Genomic DNA, 13,614 nt, shown 5'->3' with positions numbered 1-13,614 from the left:
AGCCTGCTTCTCCCTCTCCCACTCCCCTTGCTTGTATTCCCTCTGTTGCTGTCTTTCTCAGTCTGTCAAATAAATAAATCTTTAAAAAAAGATCTAAGCATATGCTATCTATAAGAAATATACTTTAGTTTTCAAATTATATTTACTTTTTTTTTACTTTTTGTAATAGATTTAGTTCAGAGAAAAAAATGCAAAAATAATACAGAGAATTCCCATATATCCTTGACCTAGAGTCCCTCATTTACCATTTTGCATTTACTTTATCATTAATTAACTCCCTCTCTACTTCTGTCCCTCCTTTTTCTTCCCTAACTTCTCTTATCTGTCCTTCTCTACATACCTGTAATGTATATGTGATTATTTTTCTGAATTTTTTAAGAATCAATTATAGATATGTTGTTCCTTTACTCCTAAAACCTGAGGGTGTATTTCTTATAAAGAGGGACATAATTTTATAAAAGCTGAGAATGCATATCAAAATCAGTAAATTAACATTAACACACATAGTATTATTTAATCTATAAACTTTGTTAATTGTCCCATTATTGGGACAATTTTTATTTTTTGTTTTTTAAAGATTTTATTTATTTATATGACAGAGAGAAAAAGAGCACACAAGCAGGGGGAGCAGCAGAGGGAGAGAAAGAAGCAGGCTCTTTGCTGAGCAAGGATCCTGATGCAGGATTTGATCCCAGTGCCCTGGGATCATGACCTGAGCCAAAGGCAGCTGCTCAACCAGCTGAGCTATCCAGGCAACCTTAGGGATAATTTTTATTTTAAGAAGAAAAGAAATTTTAGGTCCAAATCTCAGGCCGGTTCCAGTCATACTTAATTTTAATTTAGACTCAGCTTTAATGTGGAATAGTTGGTTTGTCTGTTTTATGACCTTGACATTTTTTTTAAAAAGTAGAGGCCATTTATTTTAAAAGTAGAGGCCAGCATCCTAGTTTGGGTTTTCTCATGGTTCATTTTAGATTATGCATTTCTGGCAGGAATATCACTTAAATATGTATCCTGCTCAGTTCATCTGATTATTGGGAGGCACAAGATGTCTGTTTGAACCATTTTCACAACCCTGTAAATATGTGTTTGGCATCAAACTCAACTAGTTACAGCATTCACTGATGCATCTTGCCTGGAAATTACTGCTGTGGTGATTTTTTAAAAAAATTCTATCATTCTTTCAGTTTTTTTGTTTGTTGTTGACATTCTAATGCAAGGAAACCATAAGGTAAAGGTCAGAGTTCACTTTTATTGGTCTAGACATCCAGTTATTTCACCACCTTTTGTTGCAAGGACTGTCTTTTTCCCATTGAATTATCTTAGCACGGTCATTATAAATCAATTGACCATATATGTTTGGGGGTATTCTCTATGATTTTCACATGTCCCCATTCTTCGAACACTTCCTTACTTTCTGAAACATCAAGATGTACCAGGTGTATTTCATAATTTTCCTCACCTAGCCCAGGAACATTCCACTTCTTCAGAGACTTGTGCTTCATTTTAGTGGAGGATGTTTACAAACTAAGATCTGTATGTTGTGTGTAATCACTGGGGTGAGATTGTCTCTAGACCTTGTTAGAGTTAGGAAGAAATGTTTCTGTATGTATGTATGCACAAACATACATCTGTTTATATCTATCTTAATATCTAGGTATATTAAAACCATGAGTTGTTACTGATAACTCCAGTTTTAATATACCACCATAGTGTTCTTTCTGCCCTTTCCCTTTTTGTTTCCATATATTCTCCAGCAATGAGAAATCTGGCTCCAGTTATCCACAGAATATAGACTTAATTACTCAAGCCTAGAATACAAATAAATTTGTTTTCAGATTGGCTAACTCATACCACCATGAAAACAAACGTACTAGTTGGAAGCACGGTGTTTAGAATTTATTATTTTGTTTAGTTTGCATGTATGTGGTATTTGAGTAATATTTTACTCAAAATTTACATGTGTTGTGTTCTTCACCATTCTGTCTGTCTCCACTGCCCACTCCACACTCATCTGCATACTGGTAATGTTCATTCTAAAGAAAGTTTGGCTCTTTGGCTTCGGGTTTGTTTGCTTGTTTGTTTTCATTTGAGATTTTCTACCTCCATTTTAAAGACTCATTTTTAAATATGAAACAGTAGAATTCAAAAAGTCAAACTCTACAAAAGTGTCAAACTCATGGATTTTTCTTTTATACCTCCCCTTTCTTCTGCAAAAGAAAGCGTAGTATAGGCTTTTTTGTGTTTTGTTTGATCTACTTAAAAATAAGTCCTATAGAGACCCTTCTCAGCATTTTTATGGACTGCCACATACATATTATTTGGATGTAGATTGCATATGAACAATTTGTTTCTCGTAATTTGCAGTTCCAAATAGTGCTTCAAATTATAGCCTTGCATATATGTATTTTCATATTTTTCAAAGTTATCTGCAGAATAGATTCCTACAAATAGGATTTCTGAGTCAAAAGATAAGTGCAGGGGTGCCTGGGTGGCTCAGTGGGTTAAAGCCTCTGCCTTTGGCTCGGGTCATGATCCCAGGGTACTGGGATTGAGCCCTGCATCAGGCTCTCTGCTCAGCAGGGAGCCTGCTTCCTCCTCTCTCTCTGTCTGCCTCTCTGCCTACTTGTGATCTCTGTCTGTCAAATAAATAAATAAAATCTTAAAAAAAAAAAAGATAAGTGCATATGTAATTTGTATTGTTGAAAGTACGTGGTTAGGGTAAATTCCTAGACATGGGATTGGTGAGTCAAAAGGTAAATGCGTATGTAGTTTTGTTAATGTTGCCAAATTCTCTTTCAAGAGCTGCACCAGTTTGCATGACCTTCATCAATGAATTAAAGTCCCCATTTTCCTACAACTTTTCCTACTGAATATATTATCATACTTTTTAATTTTTGTTTCTCTGATAGGGCAGAAATTCTGTCATATAGTTTTAATTTGTCTTTCTCTAGTTATTAGTGAGGTTGTATATCTTTCTACATATTTTATGCCATGCTTATATTTATTTTTTGATGTTGTCTGTCTTCATTCTACATATTTTTCCATAGGACCTTTGATACTTATTTTTTCCATTTTAAACTGTTTCTCTTATTAGAGGTAGTAGTCCTGTGTTGCAAATATTTTCTCCCTGTTGTTCAGGGAGATTTGATTTTGAATAAATGCACTTTGAGTATAAAAATGCAAGTAAGTTAAAAGTAAAAAGATGGGGTGGGGAATAACATTATCAGACCAATTAGACTTTAGGGCAGGGAATATTATCAGAGGTAAAGATAGACATTTTATCATTATAAAAGAGAAAATTCATCCTGAAGATACAGTAGTCCTAAGTCTCTGTAAGCCTAGTATCAGAGCTCCAAAAGGCATGAAGAAAAAATAAACAGAAATTAAGGTAAATTCACAATTATAAATCCACAGTTATAGTTGGAGAGTTCAACACTCATCTGTCAATAACTGACAAACAGAAAATCAGTAAAGGTATAAAAGACGTGAACAACACTATCGATGAACTTACTCTTATAGATATTTTTCTTCATAGATATTTATTCAGCAATGCACTCAGCGGTCAGAATCATGTTCTTTGACATAGCAGAATTAAATTAGAAGTCATTAACAATTTGGGAAATTTTAAAAATTGAAATGAAAATATGTGACAGAATTAAACATATATTCATGATTTAAAACATTCAGCAGACTAGTAATAGAAAAGAATTCCCTCGGTCTGATAAAGAGCATCTGTTGGAAGAAACAACAACAAAAAAACCCCCAGCGTGATACTTATGGTAAAAGATTGAATGCTTTCTTTCTATTGAGAGCAAGACAAGGATGTCTAGTTTCATCACTTCTACTCAGTATTGTACTGGATATGCTAGTCAGTACATTAAGACAGAAAGTAGAAATAAGAGGCATCATTTGGGAAGGAAGAGAAGGAAGGTGTTTGTCAACAAATGATTGTATAGATGATCCTAAAGAATATACCCAAAGAGCTGTGAGAATAAGTGAATTTGGTAAGATTGAAAAATATATAGTCAATATCAGAAACACTTTTTCTGTATTACAAGTGCAACCGTAAAATGTTACAGAAAAATGCCATTTACAGTAGCCTCTAAAGATGTTACATACTTGAGGATAAATTCATGAAAAAAACTTTGAATACACTGAAAGCTATAGTTGACCTTTGAACCAACAGGGTAAGGGGCACCAACCCCCCATGCATTTGAAAATCCACATATAATTTCAACATTCTGAAAACTTAACTGATAGCCTAATGTTGACCGGAACATCTGTGTTGTATATTTTATGTATTATGTGCTGTATTCTTACAATAAAATAAGCTAGAAAAAAATACTATTCAGAAAACCTTAAGGAGGAGAAAATACATTTAAAATAGTACCCAAGTAAAAAATCCACGTGTAAGTGGACCCATGCAGTTCAAACCCACGTTGTCCAAGGATCAACTATATATCGTTTCTCTTAAAGTTATTCCATAAATCAGCATGCTTTTTTCACTTTTTCTCTTTCTATTTCCTTTTTGCTCCTCTTGTTGGGTAATTTCAAATAACCTTTCAGTTCATTGATTCTTTCTTCTGATTGGTCAGATCTGTTGTTGAAGCTCTTTATTGAATTCTTCAGTCAAGTCATTGTATATTCTTCATCCGTAGGGTTTCTGTTTGGTTGTTGTTTTTCTATATTAAATATATAACTCATTTAATAGAAATCCTCTATTTGTTGAACTTTTCATTTCATTTATGCATTTTTAAAAAAAATTTTGGTTGTCTGTGTGTCTTTGCAGAGACAGTTCTTTAGTCAGCTTGGGGTTCTTGATGAGTCAGCTGATAGTGTCCGTGGGCAAGTGGGTCTCTATTTGGGCAAGGATGCTAGTGGAGTTCTGATGTCAGCAGGATTGCCACTGGCTGGGAACAGCTGGTTAGGACTACTGACTTGCTTTCCTGTCCACGCATAGCTGGAACATGCCCTCCACAGGGCCTGCTCATGCTTCTTAGTTGGGCAGGACTGCGTGCTATACTCAGCAGTTAGGACTATGCTTCCCTGCCTGATGGGGCGCTGGATGGGGCCATAAAACAGGCTCCATAACCATTATGATTTGATGGCCAGAGACCTGAATCTAGCAAAGCTGCCCACCAAGCTCCCTGGCCAGACGGGGCAACCAGCTCAGCTCTGCAGGTGAGTTGAGCCACTGGCTGAGTTCTCTGCTAAGTGCCATTTTAAGCAGGGCTGCAGGTTGAGTTTACAGCTTCCAGATGTTCTAATTAGGCTTCCTGGTTAGGTGGAGCTAAAGGTTATATTCAACCCTAGGCAGGTCTTTTAATTTGCTTCCCAGCCTAGGTGAGGCTGCAGAACAGGCTCATGGCTGGTATGGCTCATTGGGTGGGGACCCAAATCATGTAGAATTGTTCACCAACATCACTGGCCGGACTGGGCCTCTGGTTTGACTTTGCAGATAGGTATAGCCACTAGCTAAGATCTCTACTTGGGTGTTGTTTTAAGGAGGAGGGCAGTCTATCAGGTTCTGGTTGCTGTATATCTTGTCCTCCCCTGTATCCCAATATAATCTCCAGTAGTCAAGACCTACAGATTCACCCCACAGATTCCTCCTGTGATCCCCTTGTGACAAGACCCAAGTGGGCCTTCTGGGAAGCAACCCATTACACTGAGAGAGCTGGATATCCACCTTGGTCTCTTTCCCTCTGGAGAAACTGTATGCCCAGGAGACCTTTTTACTGTGGCTTTATGCCTGCCTTGGAAGGGCAATGTGATCAGAGTGTAGCCATCCCTCTTACCTTTCTATTGCATAGTCCTTTTCAGTCTCTGTGGTCCAGGAGGGTTCTTTACCCTCACTGAACTTTACAACAGTGTCTTATCCATGGATAGTTGCTAATTGATCTTCTTGTGAAGGGGACTGAAGTTAGCAACAGCCTATCTCACCATCTCAATGAAGTCACTCCCCAAAAGACACTGTTTGTAATAGGAAAGAGAGGGAGAGGATATTCACAGGACATATATTTGATAAAGGATGTATATCTAGAATCTGTAAAGAACTCCTGTAACTCAGTAAGACAAACATCCCAATATAAAAACTTTGAACATACACTTTACAAAAGAAGATATCTAGTTGGACTATAAATAAATGAAATGATGTTCAACATTATTAGTCCTTAAAGAAATGCAAATTTAAGCTAAAATGTATAATCTATATAATTTCTCTTAAGTCATGTATTTTTTTTAGCTGTCTCTAATAAAAATCATATTTTAAACTATAGATGATTTTAAAAGTTTTGTTAAGGTACTTTTGTCCCCTTTTATTTCTGCCTGCAGTGCTTATTGTGGATCAGGATGGCGAAAGAGTAGTCCTGAACGTAGGAGTGTACGTGAAACACTGGTTTCTGGACTTCAGACTAGATGTAAGGAATCACATTATGGTGGTAGGGCCCTGGAATCTGCTTTTCTACAAGCATTCTAGCTGATTAAGGTGTAGATAGACCACAACCCATTCTTTGAGAAATACTGGCTGAAGAATACCTTTTGTTAGGATAGTAACTGCCTTTAGGAAAACATTTAAAATTTCCTAGTTTAAAAAAATTCCCAAAGTTCCAAGAATCCTTTATTTGCTTCATTGGGGAGCTACCTGCTTAACTTTAACCTGACAGTCCACCAACCATCATAGACCATAGCCCACAAGATTTCTTTTATCTTTCTAGTCATTTCTTAGCTTGAAGTCAGAAAACCGTCTTTTTGTACCTCCTTGTCCCCAAGTGGGTAATAAGAATAAAAACATTTGAGACTTTCTTTTTTTTTTTTTTTTTATAAAGATTTTATTTATTTATTTGACAGAGAGAGATCACAGGTAAGCAGAGAGGCTGGCAGAAAGAGAGAGAGAGAGAGAGGGAAGCAGGCTCCCCGCTGAGCAGAGAGCCCGACGTGGGACTCGATCCCAGGACCCTGAGATCATGACCTGAGCCGAAGGCAGCGGCTTAACCCACTGAGCCACCCAGGCGCCCCCATTTGAGACTTTCAAACAAATACAGTCACTGGAAAGGATAAAAATCATGCAATATTCTATTAAAATGTCTCAGATTCTGTTTCTTTGAAATTGGTAATGTATACTTTTCACATTACTTCTGCCCCAGTTTATTATTCAACATTAAAGATTTGCAAACATTTGCTTTCTGTTAATAAAATGCTAAATAGTGCCAATCCTTTTTTAAAATAGGCATCATAGTGGCAAGCATCTCAGTCAGCTGTGGATACATGAAAACTAGATTATTTAATTTTTGTTGTTTTTTTAAAAATACGATTATACCTATGACAACTTGTGTTGTACCTACTCAAATATTAAACTGTTCCTTAAACATAAATTGGCTATTGTTTTGAAAATACACATTTATTTATGAGGGAATCTTCTTTAATGCATTGGTCCCTCTATCATATTTTGTGAGAAATCTGTAAAGAAAAATTGTTAGACACGGTTTCTGTGGAGTATTCTTTGGTTGATCTTAGCCCACACGAGGCATAAAAAATGAAAACAAGGTTTAGGGATTTAAAAGGAGGAAGTGTGATTGTTACTTGCACATGATTTGTCTACAGAGGTAACCCAAGGTGGTGATTGTTTTTGGCAGCACATATAGTGCTGGGAAAATCTAAGAGTATCTATAAACAAACTGTTAGAATTAACTTGCCAGAGTGATTTGGGCTATAAGATCAGCACATGAAAATCAGTAACTTTTTAATAGAAAGCAGTACCCTTGTATATCCAGGTGCCTACTTGACATTTCATCTCAAATTCAAGACATCTCAAATTTAAATGTCTAAAACAATAAATACTCTTGAACGTCTAACCCATCTATCCTAACTATTGCTAACCTACTCTTCCCATGTCATGACTCTCTCCAGTTTCTCAGGAAAATTTTAGAATTAAGTCATCCTTGATTTCTCTCCTTTCTCTCACATTCCAAAATCAATCCATCAGCATGACCTGTTTCCTTTAGCTTCCCAAATATATTTAGAAAAGAGCCACTTCTCCCCACTTTGCCTTGTAATCCTCCCTAGATCACTGCTGCCATCACCTCTTGTTTGGACTTCTGCAGACTTCCTGCTTCCACTTTGGGTCTCCTACAATCTGTTCTTGACACAGCATCCAGAATTAACTTTTTCAGATGTGTCAGATCATGTTACTCCCTTGCAGAAGACACTATAGAGGCTCTTTGTCACGATTAGAATAAAATCCCGTTCCCTGCATGGAGACTTGGCCTTTGTATTTCTCTGATCTCAGCCCCTTCCTTACCCTTCCCTCCGGTCAGTCTGGCCACCTCAGCCCTCTTGTTCCACAGCATGCCAAGTAGATCTCCTTTCTTCCCCCAGATTTCCTCCATTCAGGTCTCAGCTCCAATATCCCTCCTCAGAAAGACCTTCTCTGTTCTTACTGTGCTTGTTTGTTTTTATTTGTCCCATATTACCTAATTATGTTCTACTTTTGTCTCCCCTACTGGGATGTTAGTGCAGTGAGAACAGATTCTTTGCTTTGTTTCCATAGCCCCAGCCACTAGACAGCCCCCCTCACGCTCATTGATTTGTGTTGAATCAACACAATGTATATGCTTGTTTTTTTCTTACCTTTCCTGGCTACTTTAGACATTTCCATGTGCAGCTTGGGGAGTAGATGCTCATTTCTGTGACACAAACAAACAAACAAAAAAATAGTATCTTAATCTTCTTCGTATCTCTAGCATCTAATAGAGTCAGTGTATATGAATTAATGACTTAACATGCATTCACTTCATGCATTATACTTTTCCTCCTTGATTGGATTAAGATTTTATTGTTTGAGTTTCATACCCTTGAAACGAATGAGCTGATGGGCATCTCTTATTTTAAAAATGCCGGAAAGTGTCCTTGTTAGATCATGCCTAGGAAGAGCAGAAATCAAGAGGGAATAGATTTTGTTCTTCTTGCTGCATGTGGCTCCTATCTTGGGGGGAGCTGTGCCACCTTTGTCTCAGTGTCTTTAGACTTGTGCTTTAGTAAAGTAGTCTTATATTTGCTGTTTTCCTCCTTGCTTGTGTTTTTCCTTTTTTCTGCTCAGCACATGTAGAAGGATTTCAAGCTAAAAACACCTTAAGACTTCATTACTTTTAGTGCTTCGATTCTACTACTCAGACTGTTTAATCTTTAAATAGTCTAAATTATTTAAAGAACTGAGTTAAAGTTAAATTTCCTACATATTCTGAATGTCCTTGTCTATTTCTAATATGTATCCTGTATTTCCTGAATAAAAATTACTATATCATTCGAAGCTTGTGTTCTTCTGAATTGTGTTGATGGAAATAAAGTTTTACAGAATGGTTTTGCTCTAACATCATTTCTTAAAATACAACAGAAAGATAAACGTCTTACTATTTAGAAACTTCAGTGGCTTACTGAATTTCTGACTCTCAATACTTAAGCAGATAACTTGAGGTATGTGGACATCCCCCAAACCCCCATGTCATTTCTATATCACATCATTGTTAGGTCATGGTGATGACTTGAGGCTTGCTGTTCAGAAATTGGTTTTAGTGAGAAGTTCTGGGATCAAGTGGGATGGTGAGAAAGTGATACTTAAATAGATCAGTATGTTCTAAACTCTCAGATGGAAAAGATATTTCAGTTCCTAAAGGTTTCTATCCCCAAATTCGTTTTTGTTTATTTCCTTTGCCACTGTAGTTAAAATATCATTGTAGTTTTAGTCTATATACTGTATTGTCTGCCAGGTATGTGTAGTTGTGTTGAATGTTTATTGTTCATGGTGCATGTATCAAAAAAAATGAGTGAACATATTAAAATATATACTGTTATCAAGTATTTCAACCACATAAATTTCAACATAGAGTCTACCTGAGCATTTTCTGTTTTCACGTGCCTTTGAATAGGAAAAATACTCTCCTTTTTTTTTCCATTTTTAAAAATACATATTTATTGATTTCCTTTACTAAGAAAAGTAATGCACATTCCCAGCAGAACATTAGACTACACTTTCCTTAAAGATAGTTTGTTTTGACAAAACTCAAGTGTCTGACTTCAGTTTTGGGATATATGTATTTTTTAAAAAATTGTTTCTTATGCTCTTTTCTTTTTACTCACAGTATATCTCTATACCGGGGTAATTGCAGACCTATACGATTTGAGCCACCAATGCTGGATTTCCATGAACAGTAAGTTTAAAATTTTCAGACCATAGGTTCCCATTAAACTGTTATGTGTATTTTATGCATGCATTTATCTTGGTTTTTATCTGTATCATCTCTCTGAGAAAGTTACATTTTTAAGTACAAGAAAGCAATGTTGTTGAAGGTGGTTTGAAAATGGGAAGCCAGTATGTTACAAGTCTATCATATAATATTAATTCTTAAAGTTTGAAAGATACCCACCTAATAAATTCCCTGGTTCAAAGGATCTTCTCTTCAGAAACAGCATAATACTTCTAGGTTACTTTTGTGATTAGTAATTCATTTCCAGTTACACTATTAAAGATTTTCCATGTGGATATAGAAAGATGTATTATTTATTTATTTGCATGTGCTTTTAAAGTACAGACTTTTATACATCACCAAATAAATATCATCATCACTAACCCAAAAGAGCAGACAAAAGAAAATCCCACAGAAAGACATGGTGTACAGAATTGCTTCCTCAAACCACATTTCTGGCTTCTCTTCTACCTCTGAGTCTCAGGTTTTGCACGTCTCAGATACACTAAGAAAAGACAGGTCTTCACCTGTATTTGGTTCTAATCTAATTCAGCAAGTAGATAAAGAGAACTTCTTAGTGATATAACTGCTAGAGCCATGCCATGCCACTCTGGTAAACTAGCAGAAAAAAGAAAAATTAAAAGGGAAGTGGTGGAGAAACTGTATCTAGATCTCTTTGATTCAGTAAGTGAAAATTAAAATTTCTTTAATGTTGTCAAAGTTGTAATTAACCATTTTTTACTAGTAAGTTCAAATAAATTATTTATAACCTCAAAACCTGGAATAGTAAAATACACTAATTGTATTTGTACAGGACCATGGTGGAGTAGCTAGCATAAAAAGGAAGATATCTGATAGCAACTCCTATCTTTTAAGACTATATTCCTACAAAGATCATGGATTTTAGGGGTAGGGGTGTAGAGAGAATTTTGTGTAGTTCTTTGTGCACTTCTAGATGGAATCAGTATTTTAGAATAGTCATTGTATAAGTAAAATTAACTTCTGGGTGTTAGATTTAAAGACCATAATATTTATATGGGAAACATATCACTATCATTTGTGTCTTACAAAAACGGCTTAAGTGTACAATGTTGAGATTGCAAGGAACATCACAATAATGTGTCGCCCACAGTCTCCTTCTGTCAAATGCAAGGTATTTAATGAAACATGGCACATATTTTGATCTCCATAAAAGAGTTCATTATTTTCTAACTACTAGTGAGTTTTCTGTGTACAGTAAAATTCTCTTGGAATATTTTTGCTCGCTCTAGAGACTAATGAACTCCATTCTAAGACAAGGGCATGAGCTATATTTCTGGTGCCACCTGAGGGTAAGGAGAGGAGGTCAGCGTACAGCACCAAAATCTTTAGTCTCAAACAGTATTCTTACTTGGAAAGCTTAGCAGTAACCACTCTAGAGAGATCTTGTCAAAAGTCACACCCAGCTGTTTTTTACTTTATAATTTGTTTTTTGAGAGAGTTTTACAGATTTTATATATCACTTGAGATAAAGATATTTTCAGGTATACAAAATGCCTGAGTAGAAATTGGGAATTTCTGTTCCAAATTTCTGGACTCTTATACCCTACCCTGGAAATAGGAGAAATTGAGGTAAGGTCATGAAAGATGCTGGACTGGTGGTTTTAACCTTTTTTGATCATGGATCTCTTGAGGACTAGATGAAAGCTGCGAACCTCTTTCTTCACCTCTCCAAATGCACACAAAGGCACACAGCTTTGCACCAACAGACAGTGTTGTGCATACAGGTTAAGGGGTTTTCTGGACATCCCTCTCAAAGTCCATACAGGATTCTTCAGAGGTAATGAAGAATTCCTGTTCTAGGCTACAAGTTATTAATTCACCACTACAGAACTTACTGGGATTTTGCTTGTTATACTGGCAGTGCATGTCCACTGTAGTAAACTTAGAAATTACTAATCAGGAGAAAGAAGAAAGTAAGAAATTACTAGCAGTCCTACCATGCAGAAACATTAACATTGAGCTTTTATCCTTCAGGTCCTTCTTCTGTGCATCGTTATTTATTTATTGAGTCACAAAAAAACACAGTGGTATTTTCTGAACGTAAACTGTTGTATAACCTGCTTTCTAAACATAACACATTTTGCATTTTTTCATTCTATTGAATTATCTGTTACTTTCTTTTATGTTATTAGGAAACATCAAATTGAATGGATCTATTTATTGTTTTGTGTTGCTTTAAATGTTTAATTCTTATTATCAGTGCTGAAACTAGTGATTTAAATACAGCATGACTTTTCTCAGGAGAGAGTCCTAAGAATGAAGTTGTGGGATGAAGTGATAAGCAGAATTTAAAGGTTTTCAGTTAATATTTAAGCTAGAGAATAATTTGGTGTCATGAACAAAGAGAACTGATAGGAATACATGAATTAATGTATGACTAGAGAGGAAATAAATGGGATTTTCTTAAGAGACTGGAACTGAAATCTCATGAGAGAAATTGTGAAAGTTTATTGAAGGTGTGCAAATGGACACGTGAATTCCAGTGCAAGCTGGGCTGGGTAATACAGTGAAGAAAATTATTTGAAGCATAGCATGGGTTCTTATTTACAGCACAGGAAGGGAAGATCGTGAGCAAGTGCTGAAGCTTGATGTCCACAGGCAGGCTCTCAGGGAAGATCCTGAGGAAGCAGAGCAGTTGCAGATCCATCTGTTGTTTCAAGTCTCCTAGCTCAGGCAAGGGCTAAGTTCTCTTTGAAAGGGCTTCCAACTAGCTAAGACAAGCTACCTAATCTCTCTTTTAATTAATTTAAAGTCAGTTGATTACACCTGCAGAATCCCTTCCCAGCAGCACCAACATTAGTGTCTGAGTGAATAACTGGGAGAAGTCACTGTATGCTACAGAATGGCAACTGCCTCCCTTCCATGTTCCAGCTCTCAGGAGAGAGCATCACACATAACCCACCCTAGGCAGTAATGTATGAGGGAATTCTGGGAACTGTAGTTCAGCCCGCTCAAGTTGATAGACCACAGAGCTGCCACATGGATGTAAACAGAGAGGTTCCTGAATTTAGAACTTCAACCCTGGAAGATCACAGGCAATGTGATTGGAAGGATTTGCCTAGCCATTTTCGAGCTAAGTTTCTTTTTATTAAAATTGAAAGTAGAAATTCTAGTTCAAAGAAAGTGAGGTTGTGCAAAAGGTGAATTATTGGTAGGTTAGGAAGAAAACAGATTGCCAAAGGAAATCACTTCATGAAAGTAAGTCGTCTTTTTAAGCTCTAGCCATGTTGTACCTACTTTGAGTCTCTGCTCTAAAAAGAATTGTATGGATGCTTTCATATAATCAAAACAAATGAAGAAGAAAGAATAGGTAATGAATGTACTCTTA

At 36.3% G+C, this 13,614-nt stretch overlaps 1 protein-coding gene across 1 annotated transcript in view; it reads left to right on the top strand.

The window, feature by feature from the left end:
- Positions 1 to 13,614, top strand: part of TMEM131 (transmembrane protein 131) — a 217,029-nt gene that overhangs the window by 81,393 nt on the left and 122,022 nt on the right. The window contains exon 4 of the mRNA XM_044263853.1: positions 10,140 to 10,208. Coding sequence (XP_044119788.1) covers positions 10,140 to 10,208 — 69 coding nt within the window. The remainder of the gene's footprint in view (positions 1 to 10,139; positions 10,209 to 13,614) is intronic.

The sequence above is a fragment of the Neovison vison genome, chromosome 8, assembly GCF_020171115.1.
Source record: "Neovison vison isolate M4711 chromosome 8, ASM_NN_V1, whole genome shotgun sequence".
Taxonomy (NCBI): domain Eukaryota; kingdom Metazoa; phylum Chordata; class Mammalia; order Carnivora; family Mustelidae; genus Neogale; species Neogale vison.
This window is presented reverse-complemented; position numbering and strand designations above follow the sequence as displayed.